Source organism: Gadus macrocephalus, chromosome 12 (genome assembly GCF_031168955.1).
Source record: "Gadus macrocephalus chromosome 12, ASM3116895v1".
Taxonomy (NCBI): domain Eukaryota; kingdom Metazoa; phylum Chordata; class Actinopteri; order Gadiformes; family Gadidae; genus Gadus; species Gadus macrocephalus.
The window spans coordinates 10,281,231-10,301,176 of record NC_082393.1 but is presented as its reverse complement, the minus strand read 5'-3'; the positions used below and the strand labels follow the sequence as shown (position 1 = coordinate 10,301,176).

At 42.9% G+C, this 19,946-nt stretch overlaps 1 protein-coding gene across 6 annotated transcripts in view; it reads left to right on the top strand.

The window, feature by feature from the left end:
* Window positions 1-19,946, top strand: part of suco (SUN domain containing ossification factor) — a 69,602-nt gene that overhangs the window by 28,038 nt on the left and 21,618 nt on the right. For 3 of the 6 annotated variants that reach the window (XM_060068010.1, XM_060068009.1, XM_060068012.1), the window contains exons 2-13: window positions 9,492-9,624; window positions 11,185-11,289; window positions 11,708-12,123; window positions 13,547-13,690; window positions 14,133-14,301; window positions 15,650-15,761; window positions 16,999-17,126; window positions 17,954-18,021; window positions 18,241-18,348; window positions 18,447-18,552; window positions 19,357-19,377; window positions 19,708-19,763. In XM_060068010.1, coding sequence (XP_059923993.1) covers window positions 9,492-9,624; window positions 11,185-11,289; window positions 11,708-12,123; window positions 13,547-13,690; window positions 14,133-14,301; window positions 15,650-15,761; window positions 16,999-17,126; window positions 17,954-18,021; window positions 18,241-18,348; window positions 18,447-18,552; window positions 19,357-19,377; window positions 19,708-19,763 — 1,566 coding nt within the window. The remainder of the gene's footprint in view (window positions 1-9,491; window positions 9,625-11,184; window positions 11,290-11,707; window positions 12,124-13,546; window positions 13,691-14,132; window positions 14,302-15,649; window positions 15,762-16,998; window positions 17,127-17,953; window positions 18,022-18,240; window positions 18,349-18,446; window positions 18,553-19,356; window positions 19,378-19,707; window positions 19,764-19,946) is intronic. The other 3 variants (XM_060068013.1, XM_060068014.1, XM_060068011.1) reach the window with 3 other exon arrangements.

Here is a 19,946-nt window from a genome sequence, read left to right as displayed (position 1 = left end):
TCCGCATGCGCTGTCAACAGCAGTTGAAAGCCGTCAACAGTAGTTACGCACTCCTAAACGTTGACATGGCTGAGGGGAAACGAGCTAAGACCTACCATTTTCACCCTGAGTGGGAGGAAGATTATTGATTATTGTTGAGAAGGTGCCGTGCGCAGACGGAATGAAACCCCCACTGAAGTCTGTAGGTTCCCCCCCCCCCCCCCGCTTGAAGGTAGGTTTGCAATGTTGACACTAGGCTGGTAGATCTCGGGAGGTTGGCTACTTGAAAAGTAGATCTTGGGTCAAAAAAGGTTGGGCACCCCTGAGTTAGACGTTGTGCGCGAGTTTGAACAGGTGAGTTTTGAGTTGTGACTTGAAGGTTGTAATGGTGTCTGACTGTTTTATGTTTGTTATGTTATGTTTTATATAAAGCATATAAAGAAAATCGTGGTTCTCATTTTATCAAAAATCGTGCAGCTCTACCGTTTTTGTGTATGAACCATTGTGCATGAAATGTGCCACACACCGTGGCGTTGTAGCAGAAATTGCTTGGAGAGATTAAACCCTCACTTAGACACGGATATCAAAATATACCTCTGCTCAGAAGGTGCTCAACACACCAACCTACACCGTAGCATAATAAAGCTGTCTGGAAAGCACAACGCTCTCTCGGGACGCTGCTGTCCACCGCGGTCCTACGTAGCTCTACATGTCTACACATGAATCAATGCTTGTGTTCCTTTGTTGTGACGTCAAATAACAGGCACTTTGGCGTCACACAAATGCAGTTATATGGAATGATCACAGGCTAGCAAAAACATAAAATTATACTCTGGTTTCTCTAAATGGTCTAATTTCATTATCATTGCTAAAGTGGCATAGATTACTCTATGTTGATGATCATACAAGACCTATTACCTTATTTAAAACAGCCAACAGTTTTGCGATCACACACAGCCACAGTGTTTCCCGCAGACCAGGTAGCAATGTGTGGAGTCTTGCGATTAATGTGTGCATTTAACATTAATTGCAAATATCCCGCTGCTTCGGGTTTTCCTATACAGGCGCGTTGAGAGGAGGCGTGGATGAATCCGCTGTCGGTGCGTGTGCAGTGTATCAGTTATATGCGGGACAGGGAGAAAGAGTGCTATGCGGAGATGAATGAATGGAACGATATTTATAAAAAAAAAAAAAAAAGAAGCAGAATCAATTTGTGGAGCTCGGTGTTCATTCTGTGGCGCTGTGCCACACATTGGTCTATGTGTGGGAAACACTGAGCCATGTGTGTGGATATGCGGATGTGTGGTGCTCATTCTGTGTAGCCATTGAATTTGATGATTGCGAGAGAGGGTCAGGATTCCCGGACACTCTAAGTATAACCCAACAGTTGTGGATGTGCGGAGCTCAGTCTTTTTATTTATTTTTTATTGTACTGTTTGGCCTACTGCACGTGTCTTTTTGTATCTGGAGGGAAGCAGGGAACGGCGAAAGAGCCCAGAGAGAGCTGAGAAGCTAAACGTCAAAAAGCAAGTCTCATGCCAGTAGCTTAAGAAATGATGTCAAAATTTGTTACTAGATGTTCCTGATAGTCATTTACTACATCCCATTTTGAACAAGTCGAAATATATAGAGTGTACGCGATACATTGCCCAGCCCTATTATGAGAACATTTCAGGTGGAATGAGCCAGAACCCTTCTGGAATCAGTGATCACACTAAAACTGCTCTGCCCACATACAATAGCACTGCAAGGCCACATCAGCACCACGCACGCGTACATCAGTATCATGCACTTCCGCACCTTTTGATCATAAATGAGCACCAGTCACTTGCATATCAGCAACTTGCACGCAAACACACCATAGTGCAGTCAAACAACTCTCTGCCCCGCTGCTTGAAACTCATTCCACATTTCCTTTTCACTTTGTGGCTTGTCCACACAGAAATGCAAACAATTGACCCGAAAATGCAACGGTTATTATCTTAATTGCCCACTTGTTTATATTCATAATCAAGAGTCTTGAGCTGTATGACTGTTTACCATATATTGACCATACCAATTGAATATTGTTCTGTAGCCTACTGAACAAAATTCAATTGGTAAGGTCTGATGAGCCCCCTCTATTAGATGGTGAGTAGAAATATATACATTTGGTTTCAAATTCAGTGTCACGGAAGCAACAGTTTGAGTGTGCCCGCTTGTAGTGCCGCTTGACAGGACGCTGCCCCTCCTCTCTGCCCACTTGCCTCTCCATTGAGAATGCATTAGCAGACGCGACAAACGCTTCCTGTTTAAAAAAGCCCTTTATGGCACCTGAAGCAGAGTCCTGCACGGGTTTGGATACCCACTAGGTGTGTAACGGTACACTGAAGTCACGGTTCGGTTCAGACATCACGGTTCGGTACGAGTTCGGTACAATGAAGGGAAAAGAAAAAACAAAAATGCAGAAGGCAATTCTTTTTTTATTGTCTCAGGTTGTACCACCTAGTGTCATACAGTCTCTCCCCTGAGCTAGCTGCAACAGCCTGAACTGTGTATTCTAAGATGTAAACAATAAGTACCCCACATCACCTCCAGACTCCATCTGTAACTTGTAAACAAAATAAGACCAGTTGAACTGAAAATTCTGCATGTCTTATTTATGAATCTGAATCTGCGCATTTCCACCGGAGGGGTTGGTTCGGTGCGGCTTGGTGAAGTAGGGAAGGCGCGGTTCGGCGCAGCTCAGTTATGGCTCGAGTTTCCACTGCCGACAGTACCCTTATGGCGCATTTACACGTGAGGGTTGGTTCAGTGCGGCTTGGTAGAGAAGTGAAGGTGGCATTTTACAGATCCATACAATGGTAGATGTTTAGTATGGTCCTTCACCGTTGCTTCTTTACCTATAAAAATCTACAGTCAGTGTTAAATTACGCTGATTTACCTTTGAGCATTTCCTATTATAGGCTACTGTGTAAAACAGTGTTTAGAATTATTGTGAGTATCAAGAAAAGAAAGACCCACCGATGGGGAAAGATCTTATGTTTTATGTTTGTTTTTGTTATTATGCATACGTGCATGTTGCAGAAAATGTGCAACAGCGCACACTGAAAAGGTCACACTTTTCGGTGGGTCCAGGGCTCTAAACTAACTTTTTTCACTGGTTGCACTGGTGCGCCTAACTTTTTTTTTTAGGTGCACCAGCGCAAATGTTAGGTGCACCCAAATTTTCGACCTATCGCATTCAACACTGCAGTTTCACAGGTTCATGTTTTTTAAATAGCTGCCCATATGGGCATTATTGACTTGTAAATGAACTAAGAATCTGGTCAACATAAAGTTCTTTATTTGAATGTTTGCACAAGAAAGGTAATTTCACTGAAAAATGTTGGTGCTTAAAGTGCTTCACTGAGCTGAAATCTAACTAAAAACATCTCAAGATAAATTAAATAAAAAGAAAATCTAAATTAAAAGTGCAAGTGTTTTAAACTGAAACTTCAAACTGAACATCTCATGGCTCTATGTCTTATGGACTATCCTCAATTGCAGTCACATGCCGTGAAACACGCTGTGAAAAATCATTAAATATTATCATAAATAAATATCGTAAATATCATCAAGATGTAATTAATAATAATGACCAAGTCAAAACATATGAGTATATTAATATTATAGGCTACATGACTCAGGGCATCAGCTAATCAGATGGTCTGCATTTATAACTACTACAGTCATTAGTTACCCACACAGCCCGACACAAAATACAGAAGTTAGCCTAACACACACAACTATCAACCATTGATTTATTATTAATTAATTTATTATTTTTAACAGTCTCATGTTCCTATGCCTACAGGAAAATCATATGTTACCAAAGCAGTCTTCCACCTCCCCCTCTTCCAAAACAGAGCCACATACAATGTCATCATCTGGTAATCTCATGCTAACGTTAACGTTACAGCGTCACTAATGACAGATATGAAAACATTTTCATAATGTTAACGTCCACTGACTTTTATAACGTTACGTTAGGTCTTCAGTTCAGATAAACAACTTACTTTAACGTTACCACACACACACACACACACACACACACACACACACACACACACACACACACACACACACACACACACACACACACACACACACACACACACACACGATAAATAAGTTCATACACAACATACCATTTATGAGCGGGGACTTTGACCGGGGACAGGTCACCCAAAACGGGGATGTCTGGTCACCCTCCTCCACATCCACTCTCTCTGTCTAAACTGTGTGTTCACACCAAACCCGACGGGGCGACAGGATCCCATACAAAGTGAACGTATAGACGCGTATCGGGCGAATTTTTTGCGAGAGAAAACCGGCGACAAGTTTTGATTTATCGCGCAACACTTTCGCCGTGCAGCGTGCACAGGCGAGCGCGTTCACGAGAATTTGTGGTGCAACAAATTCGCTCGAGTTGAAATATTTGAACTTTGACGCAAATTTCGCGTGATGACAGCCAATCCGCGTTCAACAGCGTGGCCACTGAGTCACATGTGTAACGTAACAGCCAATCAGCGTTCAACCGTCAAACTCAGTGCAGTTCAGTCCGGGGTGAACTGCAGCATGGAGGATAAAGTGAATGTTACCGTTTGCGACTCCCGGAGCTCTATATATAATATAATAGTATATAATATAATATTTGTATATATAATATCACGAAGACATGCAATGGTGGTTATCTTGGAGGTTTTTTCTTTTTGAACAGCTGGTTGCACCGGTGCGACCTCTGATTTTTTTTAGTCGCACCATTGAGAAATTAGGTCGCATGTGCGACCAAATTGGTCGCACTTTAGAGCCCTGGGGTCTCAGAATTCCGTGTAACAATGGCAAACTTTTGTGCGACATTTTCTTCAATAAACGAAGCTTTCGACGTTGTCCAGAAATACCTTGCAGATAATGTGTTTGTTTATTATCCCCCTGTCTCATGGAAGTGCGATTCTGTTGACCAATCAACGGCCTGCATGTGTAGCTCAAACTTGCCGGCACTCTTTCAGGCGTCACGTAGGGATTGGGCGTTGCGGGGTTTGTTTACCAGTGTTGCTATGGTTACCGGTCTTGTAAGGAAGCGCGTCAATTCTCGGCGCGCCAATTCTCCCGCACAGAGCACTGTGGCCTATTCTACACATTTTAATTATCTTAATTATAATTATATTATTCATTTTTACTGAATTTGTTTTTTATTACTGAAAAAAAAAATTGGTGTTGCCGGTGTGCAACACAGAGTAATCGGTGTTGGCCTCAACACCGGTAACACCGGTAATACCGTATACCGCGGCAACCCTAGTTTACGCATGCTCTAATTTCTAGAACTCTCCCCCTCCATACATTAGCCACTAACAGTGGCCATTCCCTATCCTTCTCACAATCATTGGCTTGCTACAGATTCCGGTTTCATTGACGCCCCCCTTCAACGTTTAACTTGCAAAAATAAAAGATATTACATTTTTAGTGCCCCTTGTAAGGTTCCCCCTTTGATTGCATGCCAACATGAGGGTCCATCTGCTGTGTGCTTCAAAGTGTTGAATGGCTGCTCAAGAGGAACCACTCCAGTTGCTGAGAATCAAAGAGTTGTATTGCTATTCCTATATCCAGGAATGACTCATCTTCTGATGTATACACAAAGCTGCAAACTTGTCGCTTTTCGGCGACAATCGCCGTTTTCTTGGTCAATTTGGTCATTCACGTGAATCGTGTAGAACCGGAGAGTTTTGTTTTGGGGAGGGGGGGGGGGTCCAGAATTGCGAAAAATTATTGGATCATTCTTATAATTGACATTTCTCTGGGCCAATCGGAATCTCAGCACTTGCTTCAGAATCTTTCTTATAATTGACATTTCTCTGGGCCAATCGGAATCTTGAAGCACACGGCGCCAACTGAGCTCGCCATTGGATGAGACGGTCGCCTGGCTTGCGAAACACTCGTCCAGAGGGGTGTTCCACGAACGGAGGTTTAACAAACACTGAGTTAACGCTGAACTCTAGGTTGATTTACCCTGTGCCGACTAACCCAGAGTTTTCGGTTCCACAGCAGCGGTTATGCATTAGTTCAAATCAACTCGGGGTTGGTTAACACAGGGTTGTGTGCGTCCACGCCAAACCTAAAAAGACGTGATGTATGGATCATGGAAACCCTGATCGAAATGGCGAAACGGGCCGCTTATTTCAAAGAAATGGAACTTCAGGTTCCCCTGGAGAGCTATGACGAGGAGAAGGACATTATCACAAGAAAAGGGAACGCTAAAGCCTCTGCAACCCGGAGAACCAAAGCCTGGCAGCGGATCGCTGACCGCGTAAATGCGTTAGTTACACGTCAAAAGCATGATCCTTAATATTTCAGCCATGAATGTATAAATATCCCAGTTAAGGATTCTTAAAGATCCTACCACATAACCCCTTTTTTCTAAAAAAAATCAGTCAGCGGATCAAGTATAAAAAATAGAGCTGTCAAGCGATTAAAATATTTAATCGAATTGTCATAGTTAACTCACGATTAATCGCGATTAATCGCAAATTCTTTTTCTATGCTAAATATCCCTTGATTTTTTTGTCCCATAATTCTTCTCATTTTAATTCTCTTGTCAACATGGTGAAGTGCATCGGCTTGTCTTGTGCAAATGATTTTTTATTGATCACAACATTGGCAAATACTGATCAAAACAGGACGATACAAAAAAAGAGCCTATAGTGCAATTAAACGACTGCTTTGAACAAATGTCATTTGAACATAGCAGTCAGGCTACTGCTTCTTTGTTTTGAGCCAAAGAAATTTTTTTTTTTAACACCGTTAAAATTGGTTTGCGTTAACGCCGTTAATAACGCGTTTAACTGACAGCTCTAATAAAAAACAAACTGGTAAGCTTTTCCCACCATCGTATTGGTATAAATTTAAATAAGCCGGGGGCCATACCCCACTGGTTGAATGTAGGTTTTTGTGTTTTCTTGTATTTTATATATTTTTTGCCTTCGAAGTAACACATGCAAACCATGTGCTTGCCACAGCGCATACTATTCCAAAAGTTTATTTTTTTGGTAACTGGGTAGAAAACCTAAAAGTGACAATTCATCAACTTCACAGATCAAGATGGATTAGTGCGTGTAACGATCAAACATTCTCCAGTGGATGCAAGTCCACTGGAGACTATAGTATAAAAGAGAGACTATAGTATAAAATAGTCCTCCACTGAGGACTAATTTATACTTTGTGTTGTAAGTGCCTCTCGGCATAGTACTCAGACAATATTGCTGTTTGTATGATAGGAGGCCGATACAAATCTTGGATGGGTCATCTGAAAGGACTGAGATGTGCTCAGCATCTCCAACATTATAGCCTAGATAAAACTACCTTTTGCAAAAAACGGAGGGCTACGCAAATAGTCTGGAGTGAACTGAGGCCAGGTCCTCGATTGGTAGTGTTGGCTATGTAAGGCTATTTAAATATATTAAAGATTTGCGTGAGAATCTATAGGCCTATCTCTCCACTCCAGCAAAAAGTCATTTGATATGCCAAGATGTCGAGCCGTGGTCTTATCAATCGCTCCTGGTGGATGCACGTATAATTTGCGCTCCGATATCAGCAGTTCTCTCATCAAAAGGGCATGCCATTGTGAACACATGAAATCTGCGGTGAACGCGGGTTTAAATACCCAAAACAGGGTTATGTTTCAAACTTAACCTGCGCAAAACCTGCTCCGACCAGGTTTGATTCAGAGCATATGTTTCTATAGCAACTAACATACCGTGATCCTTTTGGAACGGAAAACCTAGGGTTACAGCAAACCCTGGGTTAACTTACCCGGTTATGTGATAAAACCGGCTTTGTGGAACACCCCACAGGCTAAGAGTAAAAAAAAAATGTTTGTGACAGTTGTAAATAAAATATTTTTTATAAGCCTCAAGGATGTTTTGACTTTGATTTTTGATAAAGTATGCTGAGTTTTGTTAAGTCACGCTCAGACTAGTGTAATTTGCATATTACAATAAAAAAAAAATCCCCCCGTGACACTGTCACCTTTTTTCCTCTGAGGAGTTTGCAGGTCTGATACAGGTGGGAATTTTACCTTTTTAATGGCCTAGCCATGGCCTGTAGGGTCTGTTCAATTTCTGAACTGCCCATTTCCTGTCTGAACTTCTCATGATGCGATAAAACGCAGCGGCCGTCAGAGTAGCTTGCTCCTAAGTGTTCCATCCTCTCTGTGGATTCACACGGATCGTAACGAGTAGCCTTGTGTTCGCGACACAATCTCTGCCTTCACTACGAGATTCATGACAAGTGCAGAGCACTTCTCACTGCACTTTACAGCTTAGGCGGCTGCCTAAGATACACACTATTTATTTTATTGTGAATATTACACAAAAGTATAAAAAAAGCATTAGCATTAATGGTCCACCTGTCAAAGAGTGCACCACCACCCCCCCCCCCCCCCAATCTGACGGCAAACCACACCACCTTAACTAACACCTTTTCTGCAGGAAACCCTGCAGTGTGTCCTTCTCTTCTTCTTTGCTCTTCCGGTTCTCAATCACTTACTCTTCTCTATTCCGCGTCTTCTTAAATGACGGTAAATAATCAATGTTAAGATGTTGGATAAATATTGCTATTAAATCATCAATTATCGATATTTATAGGGGCAGTGGATGTTAAAAAATAACAGGAATAAATAGCAGTTCAGTCTTCAAAACTTGGTATTTTTTCCATAGTACTAATATGTCTAAAGGACATTTGCTTTGTAAACAGTAACTTAATTTGATGGCTGGCCCAATGACTGCAGAAGCTAAATCTCATTTAAAGTGCTAAAAAGGTACAGGGGCGCCCACATAATGGGATTTCTAAAGCAGAGACTGAAGCCGGTCTGCACTGTCTCTCTAGTAGTGGACTCTCCAGCACTCCAAATAAAGGTTGCGCGACAGGTAACCATAGCAACAAGTCAGTTACAGCCAAACTGAAGTTAACATATGCTGTTGTCCCTCCATTAAATTGAGATGCAATCAATTGTCTCATAAGACCAGAATTAACTTCTCTTCTTTTTTTTACCACACACCTTAAACTAGCCGTTCATTTAATTTGTGTTTTTCTTCAGTTGGGAGACCAATTCTCTCTAGCACAAGCCCATTTCTCACTCCGCCTGTCCAAAATTACTGCCTGGACTCGATACCCCGTTGGCCTCTCATTGAAAATATACGAGGGCTGAGGATTCTTGTCTCTTGCGGATCTACAGAGATATTGCTTATCCTGGCAGCATACACTTCCATTGTTGCCCAAAAACACATAAAAGCAAGTCACAGAACAGAATAAAACCATTTTGTTTTTGGAAGGTCCGTCTGGGGTTTCTTGAAGATGTATGATACCTTGTATGATACCAGGCTAAATATTATATATTTTTTTGACTATCGTTTTGGTGTACAAGATCGCCTTTCCAAGGTGATGTATATTTATAATGATACCAAATGGATGGTTTTCCTGTGCTTGTTGTCTTCCAGGTGCCCCAGTAATTATGTGTATAGTTCAGAGCAAAGCGTGCCCAGTCCAGCTCAGTCTGGTGGGGACACAGACCCTGAGGTCCACAAACGGACCATGGAGGGGGCCCTGGAGCAGGAGTCCACTCGGCACAAGGTTTGTCCTGTTCATTATACGGTGTATATATATATCGTCATAAAAAACACTCACTTCTACACTGAAGTTTATTTTGTACACGGCGTCTCTCATCGTCTTCTGATCACAATCAATCAATTACACTTTCAGCCTAGAAGAGTTTGAGTTGACGAATATGGTGCTTTTCCAACGATGGGCACCCTGTTCCACCGAAGTGCGATTCTGTCGACCAATTAACGGACGGTGTGTGTAGCTCGGAACTTGCCAGCAACGTTTTAGGCATCTCAGGACCCCAACGGAGGAGTACTGCAAGACGAGTACGGCTCAATACGGCTCAGTCCGGGTCACGCCCACTTTTGACAATGGAAAGGCGATCCCTGCCGCATCTTTGCGAACTGACCGACCCGCACCCTCAGGTGGAAATGCGCCATTGCTTCGCCGGCAGTCCGGCGTTGTACTCCCGGAGCTGAACTGCCACCGAATCAGTGTTTCCCTTTGCCAGAGATCTTAAGGATCACAAGGGAAAAGACAGATAGGGATATCTGTGTAAAAAGTTATGATTGCGTCACTGCTGGATGTGTGTTAAATACATCTAATCCACTTTTCTAGAGCTGCCCAAATATTGTGGAACAGTCTCACTTTTTCACCTGGTTGCCTGCCTTAACCAAGTCTTTAATGTCTAGTCTTGAAGAAATATATCACCCAAACCTCTACTAAAGTTTCACGGTCACATCCTTACATACTAGCACATAACCAAAATGTCATTGGAATCTCTGATTACTTTAAGGGTTAGGGTTAGCCAGGTCTCTGCCATCTTCTCATTTTAGCACCATCACGTGTTCCCTAACCATTTCCTCTTAAATGTATTGGTAAATGAACATGTTTCATGCACAGCATCGAAATATGCCATGACCGATATTTCTGCGTCAAACAGGCTTCTGCCTGTTTGACGCTTTCATAGTAAAGCATGTGTAGGTAGTACTGAATTGGGCAACTTTATAGTTTAGTCTGTTGACGTTGACTGTCCTCCAGAACGGTATCTACTGGCTTATGTTGTGTTTGTGTATTCTTTTTTTGTCTGCCTCAGTGTAATGGAAAGGCGTGTGTATCGGGAGTGAGTGAGCGAGTTGTACAGTAAATGTGTGTTTGTATGGAAGAAGAAGGGCCATTGTTTGATGTCCTGTGCCCAGCCACCCCACCAAACATGCCTGTCAGTCTGTCAGTGCCCTGCTAACACACTCTTTATCTCTTCCAATACTGAGTCCAAAAAAGTTTATCTCACAACCTGAGATGGAAACTCATCCCCCGATTTTGTTTCTGTCCCTTGAGCTCAATGTAGGCTTGGCTTGATTATTTTATGCCAACAGGATTTTCTAGTTGAGACAAGGTATATGATTATTGATCGAACTCTTAGAAATTGAAAACCAAAATCAAATGAATATCTCGAGCGAAAAGCAGTCGAAACACTTTGTTGCGTTAACCTGCTTGACAATAAGTCGAAGTCTGTGAAACTTGTTTTTCAAAATGCTAAGCAGGTAATGTGTGTGTGTGTGTGTGTGTGTGTGTGTGTGTTTTTCCCAGATTGAGGAAGAGTCGTTGCTTACGTCATATGATGTGGGACTGAAGACGGAGAGAGCAGAATCACTAAAGCAACCGCCAGCAGAAAACATACACAACAGTGAACTGGTTAGCGTCCAAAAAATATCCACAGCATAAAATTTCCCTTGCCCCGAGGGCTTTTCTTGTCACTCTACCTGTTTAGTACAAACAAGGTCATAGCACTGATAACCAGTTTGTATGTAAGGCACTAATTTCTTTCAAAACCATCTCTGGCCAATCAGTAAGTCCTCTGAGATGTAGGCAACATATTTTACTATACTAATCAACAGTACAAGTTTGACCTTGGGTGTCTTGAAAGGCGCCTCTAAATTAAATGTATTATTATTATTATTACAAACAATATGTGATGGTCCGTGATCCATTCCAAGTGATGCATTTGTTTTGTTGCGTATGTTTTAGTTTGTGGGCTTTCTCTGTGGTTAGGAGTAAGCCAGTGGTTGCAGAGCCACATCAATTCATCCTACTGTCTTTCTCTTCCCTTAAGACTCTGACCCCAGATGAGGCGTCTTCAGCGGCAGATATCCCACCAGACCATCAAACCGACTTTATACCCGGTTCTCCTGAAACCAGAAAAGACACAGCGCCCCAGACATACTCGGATCCACACTCTGAAGGCCAGGACCACGACCGGGCAGCCCAGGCTCTACAGTCCCCCACTCCCTCTACCTCCTCCACGCTGGTCACCCCAGACCAGCCGCCACCTCCAGCCCAGGACCAGGCTACCACAGACATTACTCCACCCCGAGCCCTCCTCCCCGAGCCGACGGAGGGTTCCGGCGATGCCCCCGCGCCGCAGCCCACCTTGGAGGCTGTCCCATCGGCTGACCCCTCCGGGGAACAGTCCCCACGCGACATCCAAGACGCGCCTACCTCAGGGAGCGTCGGCTCCTTGCACACAGGGTAAGAAGGACCCCACTCCTGCCAACGCAGGACCTCCATGTCTAGCTCCATGGAGGATTTGACACTCACTGCTCAAAATGACTGCTTGTCATTTCTGACAAGTTCGCAATGTAGGGTCTATCATGGTAGTCTCTCAACCAGATGGGCGATATGGCCTAAAATCCATATTGCGATATACATGCAACCTATTGCGATAACGATATATATCACGATATATAAATCATAATAGAACCATTTCAGAACAGGTTACATAGACTCTAAGGAAAGCTAAACTGCTAAATGTATGTCGTTTTGAGAACATTTATTGTGCAAAACTAATCATACAACATAATGTTGTAGCTGCAGAGACTTTAAAAAAGAAAAAAATCTTCTGTGTAATGACGTATACTTCTCTTAATGAAATAAAAATTGGTGGTGTCTTGTTAATAAAGAAACGGATACTGTGAATTAGGGAAATACGTCCAGTATTAGGCATGGCTATTTTAAATAAAGAAAAATCTTCCAAGTGTGTGCACAGATACTTGCTATTAAAACATAAAATAATAAGTGGAAAATGAACGCATATAATTTTGAAATGAACATGAAATGAGAGCAATCACCAGCTCCTCCGTTTCGCTTTCAGCCATATTTACTTAGATGACGATGATGCGTTGAAGCCGGTTGGGGCTCATGGCTCTTTAAATTCCGCGGGTCGCGGACGATGCGTTGCAGCCGGTTGCAGCTCGTGGCTCTTTAAATTCCGCGGGTCGCGGACGATGCGTTGCAGCCGGTTGCAGCTCGTGGCTCTTTAAATTTCGCGTGTCGCGGATGATGCGATGCAGCTGGTTGCAGCTCGTGGCTCTTTTTAAAATTCGCGGGTCGCGGACGATGCGTTGCAGACGGTTGCAGCTCGTGGCTCTTTATATTTCGCGAGTCATGGATAGATCGCGTCAAACATACATTATCGCGATAGAGCAATATAACTAAAATCTCTATCGTAGGCCATTTTTTATCGTTTATATCGCGCATTCCTACCCATCGGTATAAACTACATACTTATTTTGAAATGCATCATGTGGAATGGGTTAACCCACTGCAGCTGTCAAGTGCCAAATTACGCACATCATTGGAGTATGCTTTGCTTTTCGATGTGTGCTGAACTTTTACGCAGTGTCTTCCAAGTCGTTATCCTCATGGAATTCCGCCACAATTGGATGTGGTGGAAGTTGGTCATTGCACAGTCGCTAACCTAGATTCATTCAGGATCCAACCTTCAAAAAGAGTGGCCTCATGGCTTCCTCACTGTCCGATTCCTCGAGCAAAAACACCTGCTTCCGAGAAGACTGTTTACTCTTCATTTGAGCTGAACCACAACAGCCTTTCCCTTTCCCTCCCCTCAGTTGAAGAAGCTGTGTTAAACAGCATATCCTTTCTTTCCCCTCAGTGCAGTGTGGGTTGCCAGTGACGGAGACGAACCCCCAGTAGACAGCTTTGTCTCTGCTGAGCACTATGCTGAGCTCTCTGACTCACAATGTGGAGTCAAACTGGCAACCTGTGCAAACCCTACTTTTGGCAGCCCTCTCCCCAGGTGAGTTAAGAATCCAGAAGGCCAATCAGAATACCAAGCAAGGTAATCGTAGAAACGCCCCCTCGCCCAATCACTGCTCACTCACGGCTAAGTGCATCCGCTGTTCGCTGGCCTTGCTCTCCTCCTACGCCTCCTCCACTCTCTTTCACTGCTGTTTCCTGGGTAAAGCCAACAAAGGCTAGCTGGTAGCTGAAAGGGGATGCCATATCCCCTGTTGGAATACATCTCCACATCCACGTCATTCTCGACACCCACTGGTGAATGCTGGCATGTTCACCAATGGGTGTCGGAGGAGCAACGTGGGTGGTAGAGATGCACTTGCACAGTTGTGTTGTGTACCTTGCCCATTGTTTTAGTGAGGCCTACTTCTGTTGTCTACCCTACCATGCTCACTTTCCACCTCTCCCTCTCCTACCTCCACCCCTTTGTCTCTATGCTATAGTGAGGATGTTAATGAAGCGGAGAGCCAGTGGTCCGAGCAGCAGGTCCAGGAGGTGGAGGTCCAACAGTTAAAGGTGTCTCTGAGCCCAATAGAGCGGCAGGAGGAGGATCTCCAGGTGCTGAGGGACAGGGACCTGCAGGGAAATGCTACCGCTCCCCACCAAGAAAAGGTCAGTCATTCACAGCCATGTGAAGCATGTGCTTTGGGTCTGCCAGTGTAATGCGGGATACAATGGCAAGGTCTCCCCATCACCATCAAGAGAAGGCACTATATGGTAAACCTTGTCGTGACCTTGGTTTGGTGTCTTCAATGTCCTGTTCCTTATGACAAAAGGCTTTTCACACTGGAGGCATTTGTCGCGCCTGTTAATATATTAGCAGGCGCGAGCGGGTAAAGAGGAGGCGCAGCGTGCTCGTCGAACGCATGCGCGCACACGTGGAAACAGTTGCTATAGATGAGAATCACAATAAAATGTGATACTGAATTTGAAACAGCACATTGTAATTTCTGCATCTATTATCAAAATATTTATTAGTAATACAGTGAAATAAATTAGAAAATCACATTGGCATGTTGATTTATGTTGTGTGCCCCTAAAATGTCTGGTTGTGGCCCTAACAATTTCAGTTAGGGGCCACAGTGCTCCTAGTGAAAAAAGTTAGTCTGGAGCCCTGCTTGTACCTTTTGCAGTGCTTGAATATTTGCCGTCTCAGATGAGAGGTGCTATATAAACTCAAGGTTATTAAGGTAGATGTGTGTCATCCCAGCTACGACCATGCCACAGAATGTGTGCACGGGCAGAGCAAGAGATGGTGGCTCTAGCTAGCCAGAATAAATGGCACTCCTGACCAAAGGCGTGGATCATAAATGTTTTAGCCGCACAGTCACGTGAGTGTATGGATTTATTTTCCTGTTTTTGTTGGTCTAGTCCGGAAAGTATTTCCTGGATTTAATTGTGAGCCTTCGCTCTGTGTGGCAACTAAGTCAGCCAGTGAGTGGCTGGCTGCCTAGCCCACTGGCATTCTGCATGCTGAATGGCCGTGGCTGTGCTTTTATATGTGTAGATGTATTTGGGTTGGTGGCTTCGTAGACCTTCTCCTGGGACACCCCTAGGTTTATGTAATCCCTCAAAGAATTATTCACAGTGCAATGTATCTCCCTGCACTACCAATGCCAAAAGCTCTTCACACTCATCCTAGGTAGAATCTACTTAGGTTCCCATCCCACTATATACTACTCTCTTACTCTATTTAGCCAAAACATATTTAATTAGTAGTTTTGTGCCTGTTGATGACAGAGAGGCGAGTTGTTATGCACATAATACGAGAGTCTATTATAATTCATAGCTCACTGAAGCCAGGAGGACTATAAAATGCATCCCATGTAATAGTGAGTGGAACATTTGTTCATGTGCTAACTGAGAATCATCCTGATCTTAGAAGGCTGTGTTCTGCTGCGTCCTCCTGAAACAACTGCTGATTTCAAGGGGGTCATATGCTGCTTGTTGTTGCTTTCAGGCGGGGGATGCCGACATCTCCAAAGAGACGGACTCCTCGGTGCCGAGCAAAGAGGATATCCCAACCTTTGATGAGTGGAAGAAACAAGTCATGGAGGTGGAGAAAGAGAAGAGTAAGAGACACGACGCATGCATGCATGTATGCTAGCACACACACATGCACACATTCATGTGTTTGTGTATTTGATTGTGATGAATATATGAGAAACTGTTTTTGTTGAGAGGAAAATGTATGTTTTGTTATCACAAAGAAACTTTTAGTTAGTCTGGACTCTTATTTGCGCTTGAAAAATAGTCTATACCTCTCTGTTCAGGCCATGTGGCATACTCACTTGAGCGTGAGTGTATTGGTGTTGCGTAACCTCTTACTCAATGTGCTCTGCTCCTATGTCAGTTTCCACTGGGGCCATGGGCCCTGTCCTACTGGATTCCAGTTTCCATTGTGTTAGCGTGCCCTGTCCTAAAGCATTGAATTAAAAAAAACACATGTATCCTATGTGAGTGGAAGCTCTACATGGACTTGATAGGCTAGGCATGTGTTCAGTGTTACCCACAAAAAATGGTTAAGTGGAGGGGGAAATGCTTTGAGAAAGGGGAAATTAAAGGTGTCAGGTCGTACCTTAAAATAGTCTCATCATTGTCAGTCGATTCAAATTCAAAAAAACTTTATTTGTCCCCAGGGGGCAATTGAGGGGGCACATAGCAGCAGCATTACAAAGGACAGGGCCAGATTCGCATTGTTTACGTAAAAAAATCTTGCGCTCAAATGTATAATCATGTTCATTATATTAACCCAAATTAAGCAGGTTATTTCGACCGCTAACAACACAGGGAAGACTTCCACTGTTGACTTAAATGGTGGCGCTAAGATCACATAGGCAGGTGATAGATCTTGCCCACAGCACATTCTAATAGGCCCCCATCAATTGGGGTAACCCTGGTGTTCACTTCATGCCTTTGATGACACTGGTCAACCAAACATCTAAACAGACGTAGCAAGAAGCTTCAAATGCAATGTTATAGTTCCCCTGACAATTATGGTAAAACTTTTCCAACACCTTTCATCTATATGAATAGCTTTTTGGGTTGGTTTACAACCCAAGTTAATAATAATCAATTACATTATTCAGGTATGAACTTATTTTGAGTAAGATTGGAGTATATGCATAATTTTCTATTAATTCCTAACCCGTTATTATCATGACCATGATCATATGGTTCACATAGATCAAGGAGACGCGTGTGCGCTCTTTGATGTCCTTCTACTCAATGAGCCCCATGACTTGACCCTTTGCATTCAGGAACCCTCTTTGTTCTACTGGCTTTAGTCGCTCTGTTCCTGCCTTTTAGGTCAGTCTCTTCATACCTCAACCAACGGTAGCCCCCACCCTGTGAAAAAGGTCAAGAAGAATTTCAAGAACAACTACGCTTCTGTGGAGTGCGGTGCCAAGATACTGTCTGCTAACATTGAGGCCAAGGTGAAACATCTATTCCAAGAAACCCACTGCTCAAGCTGGGGCTTCATTGTCAACAGTGCGCCGACATTGCTTTCATGCATTTCATTCTACTACAGATAAGGAATTCTCCAATATGCATAACATATTTATTGGAGAATTTGTATTTGAAGGCCAGTTATAAATACATGTAAGCCATGTGGAAGTACAGACACACACTCAAAGTGAATTGCTCATACAAGGGGTTTTGACCCCTATGACCGGGTGATATTATTCAATGAATATAATGATAATACAACTTTATTTATATAGCACCTTTCAAAACAAAGTTACAAAGTGCTTTAACAATAGGAACAGATAATCCAAGACAATTATTGCAAGATTACAAGATGCACTACATTAAAATATAATCCAAAAAAATAAATAATAATAAAACAAGATAAAATAATTTGAATAGTAAACGAAATGCCATCAGTTGGGAAAAGCCATAAGATAAAAGGGAGTCTCAAGAACAGATTCAAAGAGGATACTGAGTTTGCCCGCTTGAGATCTCCAGGCAGGAAGTTTCCCCAATTTAGGCGCCCAAACAGCAAAGGCCCGGTCACCTTTATTGAGAAGACCAGACTTTGGAACCATTAGACGGGACCTGCTGGAGGATCTCAAGCAGCCTTCAGGCTCATGTGGAGTTAGCAGATCACAGATCACAGGCAGGAGCATAACCATTGAAGGCTTTAAACACAAGCTATAAAATCTTAAAATCTATTCAAAAAACGTCTGAATATTGAGTTACCAAATATTATGTATATTATGTCAACGGTAAGCTCATGATACTATGCTCTTTTTTATTACAGAGCACCTCTGCTATCCTCATGGAGAATATGGACCTGTACATGTTAAATCCATGCAGTAACAAAATATGGTAAAGGCCAAAAAGAAAAAATATTTGGCTGCAACTATGAATCATCTTTTTTTTTCATAATCAAGTCAGTTTGTTTTATTTTATTTGAAGCATGTATTTATACCGTAATGTATCACATTTGGAAGTTCCATTAGAAATGTAAGATGCAATGCATATTCTGTGAAGTACTTGATGGATGATTGCGTTCTCCATCCACTAACTCTATCCCCGGGCCTCCAGGTTTGTAATTGAGCTCTGTGAGCCCATCCAAGTGAAGCAGCTCGACATCGCCAACTTTGAGCTTTTCTCGTCCACACCCAGAGACTTCCTGGTCTCAATCAGCGACAGGTACACTCACAACCGGGACACTTGAGCACATGTTGAAGAAACATGTTCTGTTTGTGTACACGAGTGCTTAACTCTTTGACTCCGTTTTCCATGTTCAGGTACCCCACTAACAAATGGGTGAAGTTGGGAACGTTCCACGCACGGGACGAGCGCACCGTTCAGAGCTTCCCATTGGACGAACAGCTCTATGCAAAATATGTGAAGGTGCTGCTCTTGTTCATTTTTGTTAACTGTCTGATCAGACATTAATGCAATCTGTGTTGTCAGATTTCGATGCAAATAGATGGGATCCGTGCAAACAGGTGGGAACAGGTTTGCAAGAGATGAAGGCAACAACGTTCAAAACCACCCACTGAGGTGGCGCATGCTATTCTCAATCTAGATTGGCAAGAGATAGCTTGCCGTCTCATGATGGGTTTCAAATTGAGATGCAATCAAAATATAAAAAAGGTTATAGAATCTAGACATTTGTCTCATAAACAGAGCTGTTGAGTTGTTACAAATACGTTGTTACTTCACGGTTGTTAATGACGGTCTGTCTGATGTCTGGGAGCCCTAAACCTAATCCATTTAATGACATTTAGTATCAATAAAATGGGCCTCAAACCAACACTGACCTTTTCCCTGTTGAATTAAGATAGCCGTGTGATCAGACTGTGAATAACCTCTTGTGTAATGCATTAAGTTATATACAGTAAGCGTTATACAGTAAGATAGGCACTGCAGCCTAACTGTGTAAATCTGATGTCTTTGTGCAACTCTTGTTCTTCCCTTTGTCCTTGTTAATGTCCTTCCCTCTGTTGCCCTCCTTTTATACCTTGACAACAGCTTATTTGAGTTTGCTGCTTGTAGATGTACTAGCTTAATCGTCCTGCGTTTGTCAGCAGTGCATTGCCTTATGAAATGAAAAAACACTTAATGCTGTGAGCTAAATGCTGACTTTCTTGGAGCATGACATACAAATCTAATGACTTTTGTCTCTTTCTTTCTGTCCTCTTCTCGCATCAGATGTTCATCAAGTACATAAAGGTTAGAACCTTTCTCTCTGTCAGGGCTCACAAAGCGCTTTTACTTTGATACGGTGTAATGAGTATTTTGGTGGCGGAGCACAATACTGATCTGTAATGCATGAGGAAGGCATTAAGCCGATGGGACACACACAAGCACTGCCATTGATTTGGGTAACCCTGTGTATTTTTTAATACTTTATTGAGTGGGAATACAATTAAATACGTGCCTGTTTGTTTCCATGGGGATGATTGGAGTTAAATAAACCAAACCAATGCTTGTGGGTTTCTTGCTTTAATGTGGATGACTTGTTTGTTGACCATGTGTTGCCTGAATATCCCTCCCTTACAGGTGGAACTCCTGTCCCACTTTGGATCTGAACATTTTTGTCCCCTCAGCCTCATTAGGTGAGACGTCTTGAAGAGCTCTTGAACCGGTTTTATCCAGGCTTCCAATATATTCCATTTCAGGTCCTCAGAGGGCTACTACACTCTGGGTCAGTTTCCCACAACACGGGTGCAATGGGGTCTGTGAAGCTGGTGGGCCTCAGGACATTTCATTAATGGAACTATTGTGTAGAGGTTATCATT